Source organism: Lepidochelys kempii, chromosome 1 (genome assembly GCF_965140265.1).
Source record: "Lepidochelys kempii isolate rLepKem1 chromosome 1, rLepKem1.hap2, whole genome shotgun sequence".
In the NCBI taxonomy this organism is placed as follows: domain Eukaryota; kingdom Metazoa; phylum Chordata; order Testudines; family Cheloniidae; genus Lepidochelys; species Lepidochelys kempii.
In genome coordinates this window covers 135,570,707-135,597,728 of record NC_133256.1, presented here as the reverse complement: position 1 = coordinate 135,597,728, position 27,022 = coordinate 135,570,707, and the positions used below count along the sequence as shown (strand labels likewise).

At 42.2% G+C, this 27,022-nt stretch overlaps 2 protein-coding genes across 8 annotated transcripts in view; one reads left to right on the top strand and one right to left on the bottom strand.

The window, feature by feature from the left end:
* Nucleotides 1–25,556, bottom strand: part of MOSPD2 (motile sperm domain containing 2) — a 62,454-nt gene extending 36,898 nt beyond the window's left edge. The window contains exons 1-5 of one of the 4 annotated variants that reach the window (XM_073355640.1): nt 25,464–25,544; nt 25,095–25,158; nt 8,353–8,508; nt 7,167–7,253; nt 5,002–5,156 (exon numbers count right to left, since the gene is read on the bottom strand). In XM_073355640.1, the coding sequence (XP_073211741.1) occupies nt 5,002–5,156; nt 7,167–7,253; nt 8,353–8,508; nt 25,095–25,158; nt 25,464–25,472 (471 nt within the window). In that variant the 5' untranslated portion in view covers nt 25,473–25,544. Of the gene's footprint in view, nt 1–5,001; nt 5,157–7,166; nt 7,254–8,352; nt 8,509–24,875; nt 24,902–25,094; nt 25,159–25,463 lie in introns of those variants that run through there. The other 3 variants (XM_073355649.1, XM_073355651.1, XM_073355660.1) reach the window with 3 other exon arrangements.
* Nucleotides 25,557–25,723: 167 nt separating this feature from the next.
* Nucleotides 25,724–27,022, top strand: part of FANCB (FA complementation group B) — a 28,023-nt gene continuing 26,724 nt past the window's right edge. The window contains exon 1 of one of the 4 annotated variants that reach the window (XM_073355578.1): nt 25,724–25,810. The gene's annotated coding sequence lies outside the window, so the exon portion shown is untranslated. The other 3 variants (XM_073355627.1, XM_073355588.1, XM_073355617.1) reach the window with 3 other exon arrangements.

Sequence of the window (27,022 nt, the reverse complement as noted above, 5' to 3'; positions counted from 1 at the left end):
AGAGCTACAGCCTAACAGAAGAAACAAACCTCTGTCTCTAAATGGCAGCATTAGGCCTTTCTTACATAGTACAAGCACAGACTTGCACTGAAGACAGACAGGCAAGTTACATAAGTTCTGTACGTTGGAGGTAAAACCTCTAGGGATAAGAATATTTTGCCTTTTATCAGGGATTTTTAGTTCTGTTTGTCTTGATTTCTAATGAAATCATAGTTCACTAATATTTTGAGACAAAAATTAACATTTAAAATTCTATGAACAATCATAGTGCCTGTACAGGATTTATATGTTTTTCAGCTACCCACTTCACAAATCTACATCACTTATGTTCATAACATTTGCTGCACATCTAAAGTACAGGGTATTTCAACATCTGTTAGACCCAATGCAGCTAGATGTAGCGAAAGAGGGTTCGGGTGATAAATCCTCCTGTCCTGTTGCAGAAGTATGCCTGGCATCACTGGCATAAATACGTAGATCACCTTGGAGAGTTGATGAAGGTCTGTATATATTATTGTTGTGTCACACATGAAGGAGCAATTGAGGCCCAGTCACATCTTATTTTTGTAAAACCCTCTTTATAAAAGTGTAAAAGAGGAGAAAACACATAACAGGCCCACTCACCAATTCAGAAGGAACACATCCGACACTGGGAGATTGTTTCTCCCCTCTTTCAAGTGGAAAAGGGGGCACTTCGTGTTCTGCCTGGTGGCAAAGATCTATATCCAGAAACCTCAGAAAGACTGAATACATCCTAAATTACTGAGTCCTTTAGAGACCATTAATGCACCTGCATCAGATCTCTGCTGAGTTGGCCAGCTTTGTCATTTCCTTGCCAGCTAAGAGCAAGGCAATTGGGTAGATGTTGAAGTGGATACACCAGTCCCATAACTTGATCATCTCCTTGGCTAGTTGAAACAAGTGAGTTCCTCCCTGCTTCTTCAGTTAATATATTGCTCTCTTGTTGCCCATGATGACTTGTATTGCTTTGTTCTGGATGTGAGGTAGTAATGATTTGAAAGCTAAACAGATAGTTTGCAATTACTGTACCCTCATATGTAATATCTTTTCTTGGTAACGCCAATGGTCCCGAACAACGAGATAGTCAAGTTGCGCCCCCTCATCAGTCTTTGAAGCTTCCAAAGTGATTTTCAATTAAGGAGTATATCCCTTATAAGGCTCTCCTTTGATGAGGCTTTAAGAAACCAATTGTCAAACCATGGGGAGACAAAAATACTCTATTGTCTCAAGACGAGCTCCTACTACAAAGAGGAACTTTGTAAAATCCCTCTGAGTGGTAGAAAGGCCACAAGTTAAGACCTTGTACTGAAAATAGTCACGATCAACAGTAAAGCAGAGATATTTGCAGTGATTTGGCCTTCTAGAAATATGTATCCTTTAAATTGAGAGCTACAAACCAATCTAGGGCTGAAAGGAAAGGATAACATGAGGCTACAGTCAACATACAGAACCAGAACTTCCTGATGTAAGTGCTGAGCTTCCTCACATGTAATATCAGATGAACATCCATCCTTCTTTGGTATTAGTGAAAAACCTTGAGTAAAATCCCTGATTTCTGAACTCCCTTGGAACCTCCTCTATTACTCCTGCTTGAATCAGAGACCGGATTTTTGATCTTAGCACACTGTTGAGGGAGAAACCCCTGAATATTGAAAAAGGGGCAGGGGAGAAGAAAGGAGGAGATCTTGTAAGCAGAATAGGTTTCAAACTTGGGCAGAACACTTTTTTATTACCCTCAAAATATATTTGTCCAAACTGATGAAACGGTATGAATCAAGGAATTAAGAAAGCCAGTTTTCCAAAGGATAGGGAGGTGAGTATATTATCAATCGGTTTGCAGCTTTTGATCCTCCTATCAAACTTCAGGCTTGACATTCAACAGACGTAGGCGAAGGAAGCTTTGTGATCGCATGAGTGATCTCTCTGGGCTTAAGAGGACAAGGGGAGGATGGTGAATAAAGCTTTCTATTGTACCTGAACACAGGCCATAGAATTCTTCCTCCAAAACTGAAAAAGACACATTGATCTTGGCTGTAATTTTTAATCTTTCCTATTATTAAACAGTCCATCTCCTTCAAAACAGATGCACTATTTTAGATTGTCTCTGGCGAGAGAGTGGAAGATCATAACCATGTGACTGCTATCGCAATCGATCTTACAACCAAAGTCAAAAACATCAAAGGATACAGTGCGTTATACTACCGTCCATCCATCTGTATTAATGCAATTACTATATTTTTCTGGTCTTCAGAAAGTGTCTTTACAAACATCAACATTTTGTCCCATAAGTGCGTCGCTGCCTGGTAGCTACTCTCAAACAAAGGATGAAGAAAGGACAAATCATTTTCCTCCCCACTGAGTTCAAATTCCTGCCTTCCTTGTCAGAGGCTGTAGAATGCAAATGTCCACCTCTTGACTTGTTGGTCACTGCAACTGCTACCAATGAATTATGAGGAGGAAGAGTATGCAAGCACGATAATCTTTCGTATGGAATTTGATATAGCTTATCAGCATTTTTGAGAGCAGTTGACAAAAGGCATGATTAGACCAGATAGATTCTTCTGGTTGCCAGAGACCATCTAAAATCAGCACAGAGACTTTACTCAAAGTTAGAGCTGAGAATATCAAAGACTCGGTAAGAAGTCTCCTCTAAGATAGTGACAAGAGTTTTAACATAGGCACCATTCTATTTAGGAAAAGCTGCAAGATCTACCAACATTCTCATCAAAAGAAGAATTAATCAAATTCTGGGTCTAGCTGCTGATATTCCATTTGTACCACAGGCAGCTTCCTCTTCAGATAAAAATCCAGCCCTATAGCAGGAGAGTCTTCTGTATAGACTGAAGGAAGAGGGTGACTCATAGGAGCCTTCCTATGGGGGCGGGGGGGGGAATAGTGGTTTGAGCATTGGCCTGCTAAACCCAGGGTTGCGAGTTCAATCCTTGAGGGAGCCATTTAGGAATCTGGGGCAAAAATTGGGGATTGGTCCTGCTTTGAGCAGGGGGTTGGACTAGATGATTTCCTGAGGTCCCTTCCAACCCGGACATTCTATGATTCCCTTCTCCATGTGCACTTGCATCACAAGCGTGACAAAAGACCCACACAAACTGACAACAATGATTCCAAAAGCTTCAACAGATCTGATGGAACCCTCTGAAGCAAGGAATGGGCAAAAATTCTCCTGAGTGCTTTTACTCGTTACATATGGATACATTAGATTTGATCCTGCTCCAAGAGATGAAGAATCTCCAGCTTTGTCACACGCAATGGAGCCGGGGTATTCAGAGCTGATGCGGTCACATGGTTTGGCTCTTATGAACAAGGCCACCACCAGTGGAGGTAGTAAGTATCTAGATGTTGGATCTGCTGATTTTGGTATCAACAACATGATCGCTTTGGATCGGGAGCTTGGCGTCTTATGCTGAACTGTTTTCTGCTTAGATCTGGAAGTATCTAGAGTTGACACTGGCCTCCTGTTCTTAGTCTCAGGCCCTTCAGAAGAGTCAGAACAGACAGGATTTGCATCCAGAGCTGCTTGTAATAAGAAGACTTGTAGCCTATTCTGACATTTCTTTCTTGCTCATAGGGTAAAAGTGCTGCAGTTCACACATCTTAAAAAGAGAGAAGCTCACCCAGGCATGCTAGGCATTGAGTGCAAGCATCTGATGCCACAAATACCACTGGAAATGATGTGCATATTTTAAAATGTGATCTTTTCAGATTTGGATCTGCATGCAACCAGTAGTTGGAATAGAAGATCTAAGTATAAAACAAAATTTATCCTAGACTAACAATCTAAACCTATCTTATAATTGATCCTAACCATACCTAATAGTAAAACTATCCCTAAAGGCACTAAATCTTTTTTAGTGGAAGGGAACTGTACCAGTTCACAACTGTCTGCTGCTGTGGTTTGAAGAAACTGAGGTAGCAAGGAGAGACACGCCCCCTCGAAACGTTCAGGACTGCTCAGGGGAAGGGCAGGAGGAACACTTGAACCCTCTCATGCGTACTGCTACGAGAAGGTTCCAACATCTAGGCTGTCCCGGCTGTCACACCCCATGTGTGGGAATATGCAGAGGACACTCAGAAAGAAATATCATTTATAACTAGTCATTGTAGCTTTGCAAACTGAAATCCTGAAGAAGTTGGAAATATGCATTATCGGAGAACAACCTTTTAAAATGAAAAAAAACTTCTAATGAAATTCACGATTTTCATCTTGAAAGAGAGAGTTATTTAAGTATAATACAAAAGACATTTTGACTTAAAGCTTTAGATCATGGCCATAAACAAATTACAAAACACCCAGCATCTACACTTTGTCACATTTGTATTCCTACATTACAAATAGAGGCTCAACATTAAGTGGGCCAAGGCGCGGGCTGAGGGATGTGCTGGCTGCTACTTCCCGCAGCCCCCATTGGCCTGGAACGGCAAACCGCCGCCAGTGGGAGCTGGGATTGGCTGAACCTGCGGATACTGCAGGTAAACAAACCATCCTGTCCCACCAGCAGATTTCTCTGATGGGCCACATGCAAAGGTTGCCAATCCCTGAACTAGAGGCAGGCTGTATGGGTCAAATTCACAACTGCTGTAAGTGGGTGCCATTCCATTGCAGGAAACAAAAATACTAACAACCTAACATACTAATTTGGCATTTTTGGATGCAGTGGCAGATATTGGGTCAGGATATAGTAGGGTAGACAGTTGCTGTTAAATGTGACTGTGGTAACCCTCTCTCCTCCCATTAAATGAAGTAACCTTTGCCTCAGTTCAAAAGGGGAAGAGAAAATACAGAACAAAAAGCCTGGCTGCGTAAAAGCCACCTGCCATGACTGTTTGGGAGAAGGGGGCAGTTATGAGATCAAGATTCTAGGACCTTTGCTGTATAATTTGGGTATAATGTGCTGCACAGGAACTGAGTGCCTTGATTAAGCTATACACAGTCTAAACAGAAACCATAATTAAAATGCTTACTATGTGACTGACTCCAGTTTCAGCCATATCAAACACCACTGTTAAAGGCTTCCCATGCTCTCTTCTGGCATAATGCTCTAACCAAAAGGCTACAAACTTCTTTTTTTCAAACTGCAGTTTAGGCTCTTTCGTATGAAACTTCACCCTGAACCAGACTACAAAGAAAACATATATGTATATAAAAAAATTTCAACAAGTTATCAGAATACCAGAACCATATTAGTGGTAAGTGTTAAGTGACCTCTTACAAAATCCACCAACTCCTCTAACATATGGAAATAATATACAATAAGAATCTGAAAAATTAAACTATACATCGCTAATATTAATTGCTATTTAGTGCTTGTATTTATTGCTATATATGTACATAGTTATAGGGTACCCTCTAGGTAGCAAAAAGGTGCACCAAATCCAGTGTAATGGCTTTATTTAGTTGTGAATCAATATGTTATAATAAACCAATAAGAAGCATCTTTCTTTAGAAAAGAACTGAAGTACAAATGGAAAAGTTGATTAAAATGGAGGATTTAAATTGAGGCTTTCCACTTGGCGATTTAAGTTGCTGATTTAAACTCCCTTGATTTAAATCAATCCACCTCAGACCACTTACTAAGAACTAGTGTCTATATTTGATTTGGGGAAAAATAAAGCTTAAGTAATTACAAAACACTTTCTGAGTGTGCTCATTGGACATCTTTTTTTTGGGGAGGGAATGGGGAGTGCTGTGGGAGGCAAAGAGTAATAAAAAGCCCACTTCCATATGACAATATTGAACTCTCTCACTGTCTGTTGTCATTAGATAACTCTGGCAGGAACAGAAAGATGAAGTAGATTTTTAGAATTACATTTACAAAGATACACACGCTTCTGAAATAAACTGACACTACAAAAGGTTCCCAACACACATGGGAGAGAGGAGACAACAGAGGCTCATCTGCTATTTTCAATCAGGTCTCACTGCATTTTTCTGCTATATTCTACATTTTGAAAATTCTATTTTCATTTAAATGAAGTCTGTCTTTTTCCACTGCAAAGATGCAGGCATCCTCCTAACCTAAATAAACAGAAAACTGTTCCCAAACATACAATAATAGGAGCAAAAAAAGGGACCTCATACATACCCATTGAAAAAAGTCAGATTACAAAGGTGAACTGGGATCATTGAAGTGCTAATATTATTAAGCATGAACAATTATTTTCCCATCCCCGCCTGCCTCACTCCCTATTTTATTATTTTAAAACAAGTTGAGGAGGTGCGTTTCATACCTCTTCAAGTGCTGCTACCTTCAATGAGATTGGTGAGGGGGAGGCAAGAGGAGGTGGGCAAATCTGAGCCCTGAGTGGATACTACACTATTTTGAGCATTCTTGGGCCTGCATGCAGCTGGTAACCAAAGGATCTGCATATGACAGAGCCTAGAGAACTGTCTGTCAAAGGTAACCTGGAAAGATGGTCAGGAGAACTGGAGGATTAACAGGGAAAACTAATTACACCATTGCATCTGCAATGCCAGTGCTTGTTGCCTATACTGTTACTGCATAGGGGCAGTACACAGCAATGGAGGAACAAGGCTTTTCTCAGAACAAGTTCAATTCGAACAGTGATGTGAAAACTTGTGACCAGTTCAAATATGTGTAAGCATGGTGTGTTACAGCGGTACCAAATGATTGCAATGACAATACACTGTCCTGTAGACTCATGATGGCTATATATTCGCAGCAAAAGAGATAAAACCATTGCATTTTAATGGAACATTTTAAAACTGCATTACAAAACTTTACCTCCTGTCCCAGTTTATGAAGGAAAACTGAACGTAACCTTAACAATGGGATCATGAACGCTACAGTGAGAAAGCTGAATTTCAAGCTACAAAATATGAATACTAAAAATTTTTCCTCTCTAGTAAAAGACTTGCGAGTATGGCTAAAGGTCTTAATAATACATGATGAAAAATGCAATGTAACCATTAGCCCATGATCTATTTATCAGATATTCATTGAAAATTCACTTGATCTCCTCATGTATTTCCACAAAGGTAATTCCTGATAAGTAATTGCTTCCAGCATTTTAGCAGTCTCCAATATGAACATGTATAATTATATATATATATATATATTTTAAAAGACTAATAGATAACTGAAAATATAAGAGTGCATGTAACTTACATAACTTGTAGCCCTCTTTATCATATCCATGCAGGTAAAGAGCACCATTTTCAAACAACCATTTTGGAAGGGCAGATTCAGACAAATCTGTAAAGCAAACAGAAGGATTATTTTAGCAAACTGATATCAGGCATCCTTATTTTTGATGTTTAAAAAAGTCACTACAAAATACCATTTAATCTTAAAACAGAGTAAGAAACTTGATGATTTTGAATATGTTTATGTGTGAGATAAATGAATTGTAAAATAGAGGGATAAACCTATTTGTAAACTAATATTTTTTTCCTTTTTTGTTTTAAACTAAGATAGAAAAAGGTTAGCATCTATGTGGGAAGAGAGGGGAAAACAAAGTAGATTTAGATGGCTAGAGGAAAAAAGACCTACAAATATTTTGTTAGCATTGGCCTCCCTCCTCCATTCCCGCTCTGTTACACCCACTTGTTGCAACTTTTCTTAATTTAGACTGTATGCTATTTGGGGCAGGCGCTGTCTGTGTGTGTGTTTATGCAGCATGAAACACAATGGGACTAGGGAGACAAGACAGCAAGTGTGAAAAATCAGGACAAGGGGTGGGGGGTAATAGGTGCCTATATAAGAAAGAGCCCCAAAAATCGGGACTGTCCCTATAAAATTGGGACATATGATCACCCTAAATGGGACCCTGTTTTGATCGGAGCCTCTGGACACTACAGTAATAACTGCAATGATCACATTTCACAGGTTTAATTAGTTTTATTAATCTGGAAAGATTCTGCTTTCCTCTCAGTAGTAGAGGAGATAATGAATTGTTAGCTTATGACCCCTGCAGGATAGGTGTTTTCCCAGGTATGGACCACCTCCTCCTGAATAATTTTCAGACCGGAGGAGGGGAACTTTTATTCCCATAGAGGTTTGCACCAGAGGAATGCATAAAGAACTGAAGTCCAGCAAACTCCCCAACCCCTTCAAATTCCAAATGATCTTTGGCCCACTAGGCTACTGAATAGCTCCACTGCTCACAACCCAGCCAGAGCCATACCAAATTATAAAACACAACCAGTGATTGATATGGCAACTTGACAAAGAAGAATTTATATAGCCATTTGCATTGGTACTTAATGAAACTGTATATAGGGCCTTAGGAATAGTTCAGTAAGAAACTGATATACATCACCAACGTATTAATTAGTAGTAAATGACATCTTACCATTGACGATGTATTCTTTCCTCCACTGAAAGCTTTCATCAATCATCTTCAATGTATCATCCACAACATCATGACGCCAAATTAAATAATTTTCAACCCAATTATCATCTTGCCGCAATCTTTCCACATCTCTGGAATCATATTTATCTGATTTATCTAATTTAAAAAATGGAAATTTTTACTGTTGTAAATGTAAGAAATATTACAAAATTGAAACTAGGCAAGTTTCAGGGTAGCAGTTCTTTGGGAATAGAAAAGATCTCAAAGATTTCAACACATTTAAGCAAGCATGGAATAATATAAGCTATTGAAAATGTTTATCAATTACATTAAAAAGTGGAATTTATTAAGAAACTGACAATATTTCTTGGGGTTGGAAAGATATGCATTATGTATGATTTTTATTTAAAGAAAAATACAATAATTTTTGTCAATTTTAGTATCTGCATGACAAACAATTTTCTTCCTATCTTTTTCCTCAAATACACAGACAGACAGACAGGTTTCTAACAGAATTAATAATTTTATTAAGATGTTGTTGAAGTAAAAAAACAGTACAGAGTTTAAGCATAGAAATTTCTGGTTATCAGGGAATAAGGTACAGATTATTAAGGGGTACAAAATTCGGTTTAGGAACGGGTGGCGTAAGGAATATATAATCTGCAATCTCCCCGATTGTACTTTGACCCATTAAACTTTTACCTCCAGACACTGAGATATGGGGGTATGTTGTTCATATAATGGCTATGTTCAGGTGTGGAGTATAATGAGTGGATACGACGATGAGGATGGATTTACCCTCATTTGGTGGGATTTAATGTTCAGTGAGTTTATGGTTCCAGTTCATATGGTCCAATGGAAAATGTCTCTCAGTCCCTTTCCCATAGTTGATGCACGATGTCGTACCAGCTCACACCTCCTGGTACTGTCGGTGGCTGATGATGTGTTTGATGTAGATGTCCCTGGAGCATTGGATGGTGTCCGAGAGCATGAGTCACCGCATGAGCCATGCGTAGCGTCGACCGATCCCACAGGTCTGCAGCACACGCACGTTGCAGGGGTCCTAAGCGCCCAAGGCTCCGACGATCAGGGCATCCATCTGCACCTCGTAGCCCTTCACTCTCAGGGTGTCAGCCAGGGGAACGTATTTTTCCAGCTTACGAGCTCAGGCTTTGCAGAAGGCCAGGGTCCTGTTCTCAAAGGAGACCATGACGTCGACGAAAATGATCTTTTTCTGGGCCTCATTGGTGACTACCACGTCAGGTCGCAACTGGCTGTCAGTACCGGGGATGGCGCAGTTCGCGGCGACCTCCCCCAGGTGCGGTGCGATGGCTTTCACCAGGCGGTTCTGGATGGCGTTGTTGTGGTGCAGCTGCCAGGCTCTGGAGTGGGGCTTGCAGCTGCACAGGACGTGGAGCAGGGTCTCATTGGAGTAGCCACACTTCCTGCAACGCTTGTCTCGGTTCCCGTGGCGGATGGCTCCGTCAAGTGGGACGCAGTTGAGCCGGGCACGGTGGACGAACCGCCAGTTGGTGAAACGGGTGAAGCCGCCCCCGGCGAGGAAGTGGTTGCTGGCGTCCCACTTGCTGGTCAATTCGAAGGCTTTACCCTGGTCCGGTTTATGCTTCAGGGTTTCCATGTACAGTGAGTGGATGGCTGCCTTCAGGGTCCCCTCCAGCATACCCCTGGTGCTCGGGGTGATAATGGTGTTGTCGTCGGACCTGATCTGCGGCACCAGGACTCCCAGCTCCTAGCGCTCCTCGCACCACTCCCAGCAGCAGCCGATGCACTTTTCCAGGCAACACATGGCATTGCGAGTGCGGGACCACAGTGAAGCGATGTTGAGCCCGTCCCGTCCAAATTCGCCATCCAGGGAACTGCTCAGGAAGGTGGCGGTGTCTTGGTTGGAGGGAGCTCTGCCAATCCGCTTCTTTGTTGTGTCATGAAGGGCGTTTGCTGCGATGTTCCTTACCATGGTATTGGGACATGTCAGCAGGCATAAGGCGTGGGTGATCACCACGAGGTCACACAGGTCACCCATGCTGGGGACATTGGCACCGCCATGCCTGTGGGCGATGTAGACCAGCTCATTGCTGGCTCTCTGGGGAAGGAACAGCCAGTTCTTCACCAGCTGCCAGACGATCTTGTCTGCCTTATTGAGGGGTACCTTCACCATGGCGGATCCCCTTAGGACGAATGAGATGCAGGGGATCAGGAAGGTGTTCAGGGCGTTTATCTTCTGCCACGGTGCTAGCAGGGAGGCGTCGATCTTGGCGGCATCCTGCAAGATCTCCTGGATGATGTCCTCGGGTGTCTGCCGGACACGGAAATCCACCAGCGTGCTGGTACGCCTGCCCTTCTGCCAGGGGGATGACAGGCTCACCCTGGATCTGGAACCCTGTCATCTGCACCGAGCCCCTTTTGCTGCCGTCATTGTGGAGAATTGCGCACTTCTTTGCATTGAAGCAGAGCCCCATCCTATCGGCAGCTCGACTGGCGACATCTAGCATACGTTGGAGGTTCTCTGGGTCATCCGCGGTCAGAACCAGGTCATCCGCGTAAGCCAGGACGCTCACCCTCTCACTGTGGAGGTTGAAGCCATCTGTGCCATTGGAGATCCCTCGTGGCAACGGCTCCATGGTGAGGTTAAAGATGATGGGGCTGAGGGGACAGCCCTGCTTAACTCTGCTCCGGATCTCAGCGGTCTCCCCTTCGACCGAGCAAATGGTGGTGCTGCATCCCTCGTACACCTCTCGGATCACACAAAGTTCTCTGGCATCCCAAACTCCTGGAGCATGGCAAAGATGTGGTGGTGGGGTATGGACCCAAAGGCATTAGCCAGGTCAAGCCACACTACCATGCACTGCCTCCGCACCCTTAATCTAGAACAGGAATCGGCAACCTTTGGCACGCAGCCCACCAGGGAAATTCGCTGGCAGGCCAGGAGTTTGTTTACCTGCAGCGTCCACAGGTTCGGGTGTTTGCAGCTCCCACTGGCCACAGTTCACAGTTCCATACCAATGGGGGCTGCGGGAAGCGGCGTGGGCTGAGGGATGTGCTGGCCGCCGTTTGCCACAGCCCCCATTGGCCTGGGCTACCATTCCCAGCTGTGCTCTATGCCATCATATTAAACAAAATTAAGTGTTACATCTCAAAACACATTTCACAGTGCCTATTGGTTATACATTGATATTATTTTCCCATTATATCTAATTTTTGGTTTAGATTACAAAAAACAGCACAAGCCTTCCTACACGAGAAACCACAAACTGGTAGACATTTTATTGGAATTATTTTAAGGTCAAATGGGAACTGGAGGGTTCCATACCTATGAAAATCAGGTTATTGATTTAGGTGCCTAATTATGGGTTTTGTTGCTTAACTTTAGATAACTACCTTTGAAAATGACATGGGGGTATTGTTATTGACTTCTTCGGATGAGAAGGTTCAGTTTTTAGATCAATGCTGACTTCCATAAAAATGGTATAAAATGAAAGTAGTAAAGAAAATGTACTTTGTAACATTGAATTGCACCTCACAACAAAAAGTTAAAAAAATTACAACAGTGGCTGACAATAAGGTTAAAGCACATTATCTGGATACTTTCCCATACCCTTCAAATTTTTTTGTCTTTATAGATTGCTAGTTGTTTGGATGTAGTGACTGTGTCTAATTATTTTTATTATATATATGAGCATGCACGCACCCTGGTTAGTCTCAGACTCTCCATAATAATACATATATATACCACCCACGTACATATATATATATATATATATATATATATATATATATATATACACACACATACACACACACACACACACACCCCATAATAATACATATATATACACACATGCAAGCGCACAGTGATACAGTGCTTAGAATAAGGGCATGTGACAAAAATAGAGAAAATATATTTCTGCAGGTTTTGAAAGATTTCTGAGCATCCCTCTTTACTGTGTACTGAAAAACTTTTTAATTTCTCTTTGCTGCTTATAGATTTTATATTGATTTCTTATGTGGTTTTGCTCTCTGAAACTACTGCTATATATGATTATACCTAAAAACAAGTTTTTCCTTTCTCAAATACTTTTGTTAAACCTCAATTATTGGAAGAGGGAAAAACTGCTCGCTATTTCCGCAGCAAGCAACTGAAACAGCCTACCATTGAGATCACTGAAGGTAAAAAAAAGAGAAAACATATATTGGAAAATAGTAGAACTTATTAGATGATCCAGGATGGTTTCTGTTACTACATAGACTCCACATATGGATTTGAAGACCGAACACACCATGTTTAATTTTTGCTAAATTGAGAGTTCAAAATTATGATATTTTACCATTGTGCTGGCTGATATCTTTATAAGTAGATATTGATGAGTATATATAAATGCATATAAAATATATCTATTACACACACACAAAAATCAGAAACACTACGTCAAAAGAACTTTATTAAGATTGCAAAATCAAGCACTCAAAAGTTAGGAAATGCCAGAATTAAGGCTGCCTGTGCAACCTTAATTTGGCTCCATTGTCTGTATCCATTATGATAGAGCCTTTAATTATACAATCATATATTATTTTTATAATAGGAAGTGCTGTGCAACCTTAACAGTAGGCAGTTCCACCAGTAATGATGTAGTGTGGCATAAAGGTTCTATTTGCACATATTTCCATTTAACTCAGTGATTACTTTGTGTACATACCCTAAAATAGAATTTGGCCCTAAGCCTATTAGAAAGGTATCTAATCAATAAAAATTAGGAATACTAGAGTGAGGGATGAAATGGAGGTAACAAGTACACAACAAAAGATGATTTGTTGAACCCTGAAGTTATCTGCAAAATTATGAAACAAATAAATTGATTAATATTTGCTGAATGTCTCAAGTAGCCATTAATCTATGTCCACTCTGCTAATGCATAACTAATGTTGTGGAATGGACAAAAAATAGAAAAAAAGAGAAGGGTTAACATGGTTTTTTAGCATGGTTATTTGTACAACTCACACATGCACTAAGTTCCTCTAAATTTTTGCTGAAGTGATAAGGAGAGATTCTCAGTCTTGTGACATTTACTTTTTATTTAAGATCAAGTACACTACTGTTAATGTGAAGGTACTCCTTTTAACTAAAATTTTCTACAGTTTAACCATCGAGAATTACCATAAATTACACACTTGTAAAATATTCTTGCTAGACAAGCTATGTACCCTAGTTATATTACGGCTTGGAAGAATTCAGTATTTGTTTTTGGTATTTTGATGGATCATATAAACTTTTTATTTATTTTAATTTTCAAATAGTTTTGAAAATATGCGGCTTTGTTTACTTTATTTTTATCTACTTGAATTTTCAGAGTTGCAGGAAATCAAGGCGGGGGAGGGGTCAGAAAATAATTCTTTAATGACATCCAGTCCCTGCAGGTGCAAGATGCACAGAAAGCGGAGATCTTGGCAGAGCAGAGCAGAGACACCTCACCCCCACCACCCCAGGACTAAAAGGAGGGCAAACCACAGCTGCAGAGGAGGCCACCCTGTTGCAAAATGACTCCCACATTCCCAACCATGAGTGAGTGAGCGAGCAGGACTGGGACACTGGGTACTACGGGGGTTCCCCACAGTATTCCTGCAGGCACAAAGTAAGATGGGAGAAGACTGCGATCCTGGTGGGACAACGCCAGGATCACCAGCCCCTGGCTGGGGGAAGACCACACTGCTGTCTTTGGCCCTGGGGCTGTGCAGGGAGCCCCCTGCAGCCCCACTATCAATACCTACTCACTCACTCACCAGCCAGAGATGGGGGACATCCCCAAGCAGGAGCCATTTAGCAACAGGATCACCTCCCCCACAGCCAGGGGCCCATCTTCCTCCTCAAGATCCTGGCCATGGGCTCCTCTTCTTCCTTCTCCTCACAGTCCTAGCCCAGGTCTCTGCTCTGCCTCACCAGGACCAGGACTTTCCCCACATCTTGGGCCTGCAGAGATTGGGATCCCTGAAGGCGCTAGGTGCATCGGAGGCTGTGCTGGCCAACAGCTAACGATGGGTATCTGTGTCAGATGAAAACAAGATTTACTGACCAACAATTTAAATTGAATCCTGACAAGGTCCAACTAGCCCAGTATCCTGTCTTCCGACAGTGGCCACTGCATGTGGCCCAGAAGGACTGAACTGAAGAGGTAGTCATCAAGTGATGGCATACAGAGGTTAGGGACGCTATTTCTCCCCATCCTGGCTAATAACCATTGATGGACCTATCCTCCATGAATTTATCTAGTTCTTTTTTGAACCCTGTTATGGTCTTGGCCTTCACAACATCCTCTGGCAAGGAGTTCCACAGGTTAAACTGTGTGTTGTGTGAAGAAATACTTCCTTTTATTTGTTTTAAACCTGCTGCCCATTCATTTTATTTGGTGACCCCCTAGTTCTTGTGTTATGAGAAGAAGTAAGCAACAGTTCCTTATCTACTTTCTCTACAACAGTCATTATTTTATAGACCTCAATCATATCTCCCCTTAGCCATCTCTTTTCCAAGCTGAAAACTCCCAGTCTTATTAATATCTCCTCATATGGAAGCCATTCCATACCCCTTATTTTTGTTACCCTTTTATGAACCTTTTCCAATTCCAATATATATATATTTTGAGATGGGGTGACCATATCGGCACACAGTAATCAAGATGTGGGCGTACCATGGATTTATATAGAGGCAACATGATATTTTCTGTCCTATTATATATCCCTTTCTGAATTATTCCCAGCATTCTGTTCGCTTTTTTGACTGCCACTGCACGCTGAGTGGATGTTTTCAGAGAACTATCCACAATGACTCCAAGATCTCGATCTTGAGTGGTAACAGCAAATTTAGACCACATCATTTTATATGTATAGTTGGGATTATGCTTTCCAATGTGCATTACTTTGCATTTATCAACATTAAATTTCACCTGCCATTTTGTTGCCCAGTCACCCAGTTCTGAGAGATCTTTTTGTAGCTCTTCACAGTCTGCCAGGGTCTTAACTATCTTTAGTAATTTTGTATCATTTGCAAGTTTTGTCACCTCACTGTTTACCCCTTTTTCCAGATCATTTATGAATATGTTGAATAGGACTGGTCCTAGAACAGACCCGGGGGGGGGGGGGGGAGGGAGGAAGAAGGGGGGGGAACGACACACCACTATTTACCTCTCTCCATTCTGAAAACTGACCATTTATACCTACCTGTTGTTTCCTATCTGTTAACCAGTTGCCAATCCATGACAGCACCTTCCCTCTTATCCCATGGCAGCTTACTTTGTGTAAGAGCCTTTGGTGAGGGACCTTGTCAAAGGTTTTCTGAAAATCTAAATACGCTATACCCATTGGATCCCCTTAGTCCACATGCTTGTTGACTCCCTCAAAGAATTCTGGTAGATTGGTGAGGCATGATTTCCCTTTACTAAAACCATGTTGACGCTTCCTCAACATCTATATGTCTGACAATATTCTTTATTATAGTTTCATCCAGTTTGCCAGGAGATTCTGCAGGAGAAAGTCTTTCTCCAGCAGAACCTCTAAACTCTTCATATTCCCAGTGCCAGCAACAGCCTATAAAACCTTAATCAATAAATTAAATGTTCACTTAATTAATTAGTCATTACTATCAGAGATGATGACTTCGAAAAAGTGAAAAGGGAGACCGGTTACTTACCCGTAACTGCAGTTCAGAGATTTTTGCTGCAGTGACCTTTACAAAGATGATGGGTCTGAAGAAGATCAGATTAAATGAAGACTAAACACCACTCCACCAAACAAAAGTCTAAATCTATTATATACCATATTAATGCATGGATAGTATTCCAAATATCAGCCCTGAAAATATCCACTACAGGGACATTTCTGAGGCAAGTTGTGAAGATTGTTCTGGCTCTATACGAATGCACCCTAAGGTGCTCAGGAACTATGATGATCTCCAAAGCAAAATGTGTTTTCATGTAAAATATTAATTTACCAAGACAGTCCAAGCAGATAAGAATCCAAGCTTTGGTCTTCCCCAGAAGTTGCAGTCTAGAGGACTACTGTTTTTTCAGATTAAATATGCAGAGAGCACTTAGCTTTTAATTATGCACTTTAGAGACTCCCAACACATTAGGGAAGAAAGTGGCAAACTGAGTCTGATTTAGATTGAAGTTAAGACACTACATTAGTTAAAAACTCTGGTAAAGTTTCAAATTATGGGTGCCTGACGTTTAGCTCTTAGACACATATTTCATCCAGGAACTCTGATTGACTTTTAGTGGGAGATGCTAGTTCTCAGCATCATGAAAACTCTTTTTGGGAGTTAGGAGACAGTCTAATACATTGGGAAAGGTAGCAGATGCTAGGTCAATCAGCTTGCGGTCTGCCCAGAGAAAATCTCCAGATTTTGCCGGCCTAGCAGATGGAGTACAATTACCAGTAACTACTTCTAAGAAACATTAAAACTTCTCTCTTTCTCTGTTAAGGTTATGAAATTCAGAAAGCTAACTGTGGGGACTTTTTGCATAGGTGTAAAATACTTCCCTTTTGTATGGAAGAGGCACTGAAAGCTCCAGCGTTAGACTGAGGATGTTTATAAATACTGACAGCCCCAAACTGGGGCTAACAGCTGCACCTTTGCTTCCGTCTTTCTGGTTTTCCGGATAAACCTTGAAAGCAATTATATCAAAAGGTAGGCATACAAGATCCGTACATGCCATCTTTGAAACAAGGTCATTGACAAGACAACAGAACTTATACATCCTTGAGGTACAGAGCCAGAACCAATTCCGAGGACTTAAGAAATGAGATCTGATGTTACAATTCTTAACTCCAACTTTCAAATGACTTTGTTCAATCTTCACAGACCTAGAGTGGGCCAAAGTTCTCACTATCCCCTTCATTCTTTTGGAGATTTGACAAGAAGAGTAAAATACCTTTTCCCCCGATAAATCCTAAGAGGCACAGCAGCTACATGGAATGGATCTAGATGGAATTACTGCTTTCTGTAACCTCCAAATCCACTTTTTCAAAATAATTATAGTCCACGCCATTGGGAGAGACAAACAGTTCCCAAAAGGGATTAAGTCCAAAAGGTTTGAGCTGAGATTTTGAAACCTAGCCTGACAAGTGTGGCTTTGCTGAAGACTCAGGACACGATATTACAGTTGCAGGTTTTTATTTCTGAAACCTGATTTCCTGTTCCTGAAAGAATAGTCGTTGAATAATTTCCAAGAGCCCTTTCTGTAGTCGTCTGCAGGTTGAAAAGATTGACCTTGACTTTGATACAATGAGGGTTTCTGTTTTTTGTTAAATAACGGATACAGATCCAATGAATGAAGAATGGATTTTGAATCCTCCAGGGTTTCTTCTAGGTTTCACTGGCTTTCTTGCTTTAAGTTCTGCCTTGTATGGGAATAGATCTACTTTTGTTCACACACTTTGGGGGAATTAGAGCATATCTTTTCTAACTGCATTTGCTACAAAATGTGCTATTTTACCCAAAGCACCAGAAGCAACGTTTGGCCATATTCTGTGCCTCTGTACGATGGTTTTTTCTTCCTTTAGGTCTAACAGGTGAGCCAAGGTCATACAACTTGTAATAAAGAATATAAACCGTACTTATGAGATAGGGGACTCTAAAGAGAACTTAGAAATCATGGTTGACAACCAGATGAACGTGAGCTGCCAGTAGGAAGCTGTAGCAAAAAGAGCTAATGCAACCCTTAGATGTATAAACAAGTAAATATTGAGTAAGAAAAGGAGGCTGTATTACCTTTAACTACAGTACCAATGAATCTGCTACTGGAATATTGTGTCTAGTTCCAGTGTCCATACTTTAAGAAGGATGTTGAAAAATTGTAGAGAGTTTAGAGAAGAAGCAGCACAAAAATGGTTTAAGGCCTGGAAAACAGACCATACAGTGAGAGACTTGAGAAGCTCAATCTATTTAGGTTATCAGAGGAAAGGTTAAGTGGTGATTTGATCACAGGCTGTAAGTATCTGCAATGGGAGAAGACAACAGAAGATAGAAGGTTTTTTTAATCTAGCAGATAAAGTCATAGAACTGACTAGAATAGTATATCTTTCTTAGGCCTTGTCTACACTACAAAGTTTTGCTGGCAAAAGTTATGCCGCTTTAATCAAAACCACTGTTGCATAGCCACACTAGCTCCTTGTGTCGGCAGAGTGCATCCACACTAACAGTTCTTGCATTGACACAGAGCAGTGCATGGCAGTAGCTATGCCACTGTGCAACTGGCTGCAGGGTGCTTTGGGTGCCTGCCTGGCTGTGGTTCTGTGAAACCCCCAGAGTTCTCCCACAGCCTCCTCAGCTGCAGGGAGTAGCATCCTGAGCAGCTCTGTGAGCTCTCCCTGTTGAGGAACATCAAAGCAGCACAGCAGTCCCTCCCCATCCCCCCACTCCCAGTCAGTGTTCCTAGTGCAGGGCAGAACAGGAGCATTTCTGTTTAATGATTTGCTCTTTGTTCCCAAATGGAGCAGCACACTCAGCTATTGGATACTTCCTGTAGCTTTGAAAGGGGAGGAGCAGATGCCTGTAGGGCAGCAGAGATCAAAACAGTGAGCAGAGTGGTCAGGCAGGCATTGTGGGATACTGGTGGAAGCCAGTTATGTCGAAAAAAATGAACAGCAGCTATGCCGCTCATTGAGACTGTTTTGTTTTGTCAGCAAAACAGCAGTTTTGCCACCAAAACCAGCTTTGTAGCGTATACACCTCCCCTATTTTGTCAGCAAAATGCAGCTTTTGATGACAAAACTTCGCAGTGTAGACAAGGTCTTATTCTTTCATTATCTGCACTGATACAAATGTAAATATATCATTTCTCAGCTGTCAGAGTCTGGAGTCAGAGCCAGAGCCTGGAAAAACATGTTTTTCAGAACCTAAACAGACATGAACAGGCAAGCAACACATTTACCTTTAAGAAGTGTTGTGCTGTTTTTTTAAAAAACTAGTCACAGCACAAGCCTCTGTGAGCCCTTCCCATATATGTAAATCATGGTTCTCTCAGCACACAGAATTCAAAACATGGAGGGTCTGATCCTACTCATATTAAAGACAACTACAGATTTGTCCTTGCCTTAAATGAGGACAGGAACAAAACTTACATTTGAAATGAGTTCTGTGTACCAAGAGAACTACATACGGGAAAAATCTAAGAAACTGTTTACAAAATTGTATTTGAAAATGCACTGATGCCTAAGGAAAAACATGAATTGATAATTCAAATATTATTACATATATTTAATATGTTTTCTTCAATTCCCTTCCCTTATTTATTACTAGAGACTTTGCATGGGGAATGATTAAGCTACTATTAAAACAATTAGTAGTATTCTTTCAGGATCACACTACTTACATTGAGGAAAGGAACACTGCAACAGTAGCAACACAAGGCCATAAGCCCAGTTGTGGAAATTTCCTAAGCAGTGAAAAGTATTAGCAAAGAAAAAGAAGGAAAAAGTAAGACTGATTGACAGATGCTGCTATTACCAGTCACTACCGGCAAATAATCTTGTTTTCATTGTTTCTGTCTCACCACCCCAACCACTTATGTTAACGGCTCTTTCCAAAAAAGATCCCCCCCCCCCCCCGCATGGACCAGCCTGCACTGCCAAAATCTTGCATATCAGTACTGCTCAGCTAGCAGCCACTAATCCTTCAAGCTGAGCAAAATGAACTTTTAAAAGCATATTTCCAATATTCAGATACAGAGCATTTTGATACTAGAAAATATGATTTTTGTTCATAGGCACAGGCTGTTTCCTTTAACTCAAACAATGAAGACAGAAAATACATTTTTAAAAATATATCAATGAAAAACTCAGAAACTCAGAAACTAAGAAAAACTCAGATCATAGTGAACATGAAAACATATGTTTTCCAGATCAGATACCTCAGGTTTGCCTAATCTTCCTTCCAAATTGCTTCAAGGGACATGGACAAAGAGGCACTCTCATGCAAGTACCCTCATGTAAGTTTTTGGGAAATTAGACTGTGAAATTATCCTATATTTATATGATGCCTTAAGTTTTGTATTGTTTCTCAAACTATAGCTGGTTATTAAACAGCTGGTTACTTTAACCACATAGATGAACCAGCCTTATAAAAACTTCTCAAATGGTGAATTTGATTCCTAAGTCCTACACTGCAAATTATCAACACAGCAGTATACTCTCTCTGATTATTCTTTAGATTTAAGATGGTTCAAAAACTATGCAATGAAGGGCTAGTCTACACTAGAAGTATTACATGGGCGTGGCTTCACCGATGCAGCTGTGCATGGTAGCACGTCTGGTGACAACACTCTATGCCAATGGGCGAGCGCTCTCCCATCAGCATAATGAATCCACCTCCACAAGAAGCAGTAGCTGTGTCGGTGGGAACTATACCACCAACATAGCACTGCCCACATCGGCATTTAGGTCGATGTCACTTGTGTCACTCAGGGGGGTGGCCTTTTTCACACCCGAGAGCCATGTAAGTTATACCAAAGTAAGTGGTAGTATAGACCTGGCCTTAGTCTTTGTAGTTAGATGTACCAGTTAAAACAGGTTACATTTCATATTCAAATTTCTTTAAAGGTAAGCAGACAAGGAATATATATTTTTAATTTACTCTTTTTTTTATGGAATGTGAAAAAAGCTTGAATGGCAGCCAATAGGCTTAAGAGTTTTCACTAAACGAATATTTCAAAGGCTCTCCAACTTTTCATATCAACAAAAAAACAACACTACAACAATATAACATCACATTACAACATTAGTAAACGTGATCGTGACACTGACACCTCAGTTTTAGTATGCTTTCTCTGCTGAGGCAACCCAGAGATCATGAATTCTGCATTATGGTATGGTACCTTTCTGTTATGGGGCAAAAAACTCTCCCCAGTATAATCACAGACACTGACTTCCTTGCGTAATTAAATAAAGAGGCAAAACAGTGGAAGCAGCAGTTCTCTCATACTCAAATATAATACTACAAGCAAGTTTAGTGGACTCTCTGAACACAGCAGCAGCCCACATCTCTCAAGCTATCTCCTTCAGTGCTGGGGCCCAAATTTAAGACAGGTTAACAGAACTGGATATCAAGCAGTGTTTTCTTCCTTTACAACAGAGCAGTCCATTTTTGTTTCAGGTGTTCAAAGGTGTATCTGACTCAGAGTTCCTCACATTTTCTCAGATAAGGAGAAGAGGAAAATTAAGTATAACATGTACTATGTTCTTAACAGCTTGTCTGGTTCTGCTGATTGTTCCCCACTGAAGCCAAAATTCTCATTTTTTCGCATTGCAATTGATTACTGTATGAAGGATCATGATGCCACAAACAAAGAACTACAACCTCAAGGCAAGTTAACTGAAGAAATCATAATCCTACTTTCATGAAAAAAATAGAACTAAAGAAAAAAAAATCTCTGGAACATGATCAGAAAAAGCATTTATGGAAAAGATATTTCTATAGCAATTCCAAGAAGTTTTAACAACTGTTTGTATTCCAGTAGCAATGGTATAAGCTTCTTCTTTAAGGGTTTTAGTCAGCCCAACACAGCTTTTGTGGCTAATAGCCAATGGAAATTCCACAGACTTATCTAGCTATGATCAGGGAGGCTGCTCACTATTCCAAGAAGATACTACTTCTCAACAGAGATTGTATAAGAACCAAGCAGCATTAGATAACCACCCAAGACCATCATTACATGGCTATGGTCTCATGATAAAAATCACACTGATAAAGAGTAATCCTCCTTCCCTGATACTAATATGGGGGAAGGAATTGTTTCCGGTCTGAAAAGGACCATATTCAAGAGGCTTTATAATCCAAAAATGAACCCCAATGTCTCACAGTTCTGTTATGGAATTGTCAAGGTCATCTTTACTTATGTAGAGATTTCATATGGTACAGTAAGTTCTCTGCTCCACGGTATATATTTTAATAATTCTATCAGCACTCAAGCAGTAATATAATTTCTCTTTGACCAGAGAAAGGCAAAGACATTTCTGAATACGAGATGAGTGGGACAAAAACTTTGTGTTTGGTTTTGTTTTTTAAACAAATTCACAAAACTTGTAGCTAAGGAAGGTTGACTATGCACAGGTGCCTAGTTAAAACAGTTGTGCGGAGAAAAATATACTGAAGGTACATATACAGAGGTTTTACCAAATAAAATATAATCTATTAATGAGAGCTGTTGGCTGAAAAGATAACATTAGAAATTCAGAAGTTCTGCTCTTTAATCAGGAATATTTTCATGACAAAGTTCAATTTTTCATTACAAGAACTGTAGCTGCTTGGGCTGTTAAAAAAGTGGCAATTTATTTCCTTTTTATAGTGGGAAAAGTATATCCACCCTCCAGTCCCCCTGAACGCAAAACTCACTGAGCTCAGTGACAGCACCCTCTCTCCCACCTTCCCAAACTAGTAAAGAAAAATTCACCTTCAGGCAAAGCCTAAAATATTGCAGCCCCAAAAGATGAAAGTTACAATCTTTCATAATTACTGAAAATAGGGAGTTTGAATGCTGGCCATTATACAAACTTAACCATAGCTGTCCCTGTCTGTTCTACTGTAACAAAAAAAAAAATCAAGATTAATGTGCCCCAAATTTAAATTTGAGTCCAATTATGCAGCATTCAAGGTTTTTGTTTTGTTTTTTTAAAACAGAACAGCACAGAAATCACAATAAGCGCTCACTATCAAGTCACAAGAATTCTTATTATAGCCCAAACCCCACAAACACTTATTCACATTTAACTTCAATAGGACTACTCATGGGTGTAAAGTTAAAGCACGTGTGCATTTGCAGGTTTGAGGCCTATATTAAGAGTCCAGGGTGTACAACTAACACAATTAATTCCACATATACACGGAAGAGATACTGGAATCACTTGTAGGTAGTTCTCTGAAAACTTCAGCTCAATGTGCAACAGCAGTCAAAAAGGCCAACAGAATGTTAGAAACTATTAGTGAAGGGATAGTAAAGAACACTGAAAATAGCATAATGCCCCTATATAAATCCATGGTGTACCGACACCTTGAATACTTCTGGCTGCCCTATCTCAGGAAGTATAGAACGTAACCGGAACAGGTTCCAAGAAGGGCAACAAAGATGAAGGGTATGGAACAGATTCCATAAAAGGCAAGACTAAAAAGATTAGCACTGTTCACCTTAGAGAAAACACAACTAAAAAGGATATGATAAAATGTCTACAAAATCAGGAATGGTGTAGAAAAAGTGAACAGAGAAATATTATTTACTCTTTCCCACAAAATTTCACTGGGTGGCAGCTGGTTTTTGTTAACAGGCATCAGGTTTAATACAAACAAGAGGAAGTACTTTTTTGCAAAATTAACTTCTAGAACTCAGTGCTATGGAATGTTGTGATGGTCAAAAGTATAACTAGGTTAAAAAAAAAAAAAACTAAATAAGTTCATGGAGGATAGATTCACCAGTGGCTACTAGCTATGATGGCTGGGAATGCAACCCCAAGCTCGGGACAACCTAAACCTCTACCAGAAGCCAGGGGGGAGTGGGAAGGGGAAAACAGGTGGATCATTTCAACTGCCCTATTCTGTACACACCCCCTGTAGCTCTGGTTCTAGCCATTGTTGGAGACAGGATACTGGACTAAACAGACCACTGGTCTGACACAGTATCATAGTTCTTATGCTGCTGGGTTCTTATATTCATGATTTACATTACAATTCCTAAGAAGAAAGGGGAGAGATATTATCTACACTGAATGCCCCAAATCACGTTTGAGATCATGTTAAAGCAGTGGTTCTCAACCCACAGGCTGCTTGTGGCCCAATCAGCACACAGCTGAGATCCATGTGGCATCCTCAGGGACATACAGGTAGCATATATATGGTGTGAATGTGCCGGCCCACGTAACACATAGAGAGCTGCATACGAAGCCCACAATGGTAAATCGGTTGAGAAGCACTGTGTTAGAGTACGTTTACACTGGCTGTGTTAGAAAACAACTAAAAAGTTTTCTAATACCACAATGCTAAATACTAAATGAAGTTGTTTGACGTTGTGTTAATTAAGGTGCTGTCACCCTATGTATTTTCCCAGCGTAGACATGGGGAAATCAACACAGACAAAGAGACCTCTTTTAGGTCATCTATTGTCTCTGGTCTTATACTAACAGTGCAAGCTCTTTGGGGCAGGGACTGTCTTTTTATACAGTGCATAGGACAATGGGGTCTTGGTTCATGACTAGGGCTTTTAGGTCCTAGTGTAATATAAATAATAATAATAATAATAATAATAGGAATCAAAGTGAATCAGCACTATGTCCATTTTATCCTTGGCCTCCTCTCTAACACTGCCAACTAGAAGCGAACTAATTACAGTGATGATTTATGATGCAGTCACCTGAGTAGTAGAAAATGGAACAAACAGGAGCAACTCATTTCACAGAAACTACCAAGTGTGTACAGCATGGATACGTGTTAGACCCCATGATCTAGAAATGAAGGGCTCTGCATGTCAACTCACCTGAAAAAGGGCAAGACATCAATTCACTTGGGTGCATGGGGAAAAGAGAATGGCAAAATGACACAAGAATTACAAAATAACTAAGGGTTGAGCAAACCGTGTGATGTGCAATCTGTGCGAAGAAACACTTGTCCTAACATTCCCCCAGCATTGCAGCTGGGGATGGACAGCACAGGAAACCCTAAAACGGATGGACATCCCCACCACCGTGGTACCAACCTTGCAGATATTCAGTCTCAAAGCGCCGTCTGGTTTCGCTAATTAAGGCAGCCTTGTCCTGCTGCTGAGACACAAGAGGATAAACCCTGTATGAGACACCCCCTCCCCCGCACCCCTTTCCCAGGTATCCCCCTCTCCGCCAGTGCCCCCCGCCCCACTCCTTTGTGTCCTCCAACCCACATGCCCTCCAATGGTCCCCCTCCCCCGCCACTGTCCCCGACCCCCCCAGTCGTCCCCCCCCGCAAGTTTGGACCCCCTCGTTCCCCCCTCCCCGGGCTCCGCAGCAGGGGGGAGGGGCAGAGACGCGGCTCTCGGGGGGGGGTGCGTGGGAGAAATCACCGACCGCCTCGCTCTCGCGCAACTACTCACGCCGGCCATGGTCCCGCTGAGGCTCTGCGGACCCTGCACCAGCAGGTGACAAGGCAGCAGGGCGGGGCGGGGGCGGAGGAGAAGCGCGTGACGGGAGGGAGGGGGGGGGGGGGGCTAGGGAGCGCCAACTGACGCCGCGCGCTTCCCGGAACTGCCCCCAACAAGTCAATCAGCCCGCCGCCGTCCGCCCCAATGACGCCCGCCCGGGAGCGAGCCCCGCCCCGCGCCTCCCAAAGCCCCGCCCCGCGCCCGCCCGTCATGTCTTGCCTCTCTCCTCCTCTCCAGCCTTGCCGGGAGAGTTTCCTCTCCCACAATGCTTTGCGGGGCGGTGTCCGCGCGCGGGACAGGTAAGGTCGCGTGGGGCGGGGGGCCCCGAGCGCTGCCCCCCACCCCTTCTCCGGCCTGGCGCGCGGTCTGCGGCCCTTTGCCCTTGAGCGCGGCGGGGCCGGGGCCGGGGCGCGGTTAGCGAAGCTGCGGGGACGGGAGGTTCGTGCCTGTGTAACGGGCCCCGGCGCCGCTGCCTGGGAACGGGCACCGCGCGCGCGCGCCGCGGCCGCCCCCGCCCCTGCAGCACCATCCGCGCGCCGCCCGGCGGGGCTTGCCCGTAACGGCCCCCGCCCCGGGGGCACGCACTGGGCCGCCCCCCTGGGGCAGATGGCTGGTGCCCCGACCTGGGCGTGCGGGATTGGCGATGTCAAGAGCGCTGACTTCAGGTGTGGGCTGCGCCGCCTTGAGGGGGACCCCCCGAAGTGGACAGCGACCCCTGAGGGTTGGGCTGAGGTTTACTTTTAGCGTTTAATTAATACGGATCTCAGGGAACGACTTCACGAAAGTGCTTCGGGAGGGGGCAGATTGGGGAAGGTGGCTGCCCACGCTTCTCTAGCTCGGGAGTCGGGCTCTCCTGGCTTATAAGCGTTTACCTAGTTCAGGGGTTCTCAGACTGGGGGTCGGGACCCCTCAAGGGGTCGCCGGGTTATTACATGGGGCGGGGGGGGGGGTCACGAGCTGTCAGCCTCCACCCCAACCCGGCTCTGGCTCCAGCATTTATAATGGTGTTAAATATGTAAAAGAGTGTTTTTAATTTATAAGGGGCCTCGCACTCAGAGGCTTACTATGTGAATGGGGCCACCAGTAAAAAAGTTTGAGAACCACTGATCTAGTTGATAGCTGAACTATCAGACTGAATAGAGACTCTAGGTATTCCGCCCACATTCAGAGTTGTAAACTATACACATCACCTGGTAAGTCACTTGCAACTTGCATTTCTCTCCACATTGATGGTGCCAGTGGCAACCACTCAATTGGTAATTCCTGTATGCAGGCTGCAGCTATATTTCATTAGGTTCAGCTTGGTGAATTGAAGACTGGTTTGGTATGCAGAGAGCTACTTTTCAATATAAAGTGTACAAGTTAGTAAAGTTTTTCTCTTTTGTGAATTAGACATCCTTAATACGTGTTTCAGAGTAACAGCCGTGTTAGTCTGTATTTGCAAAAAGAAAAGGAGTACTTGTGGCACCTTAGAGACTAACCCATTTATTTGAGCATAAGCTTTCGTGAGC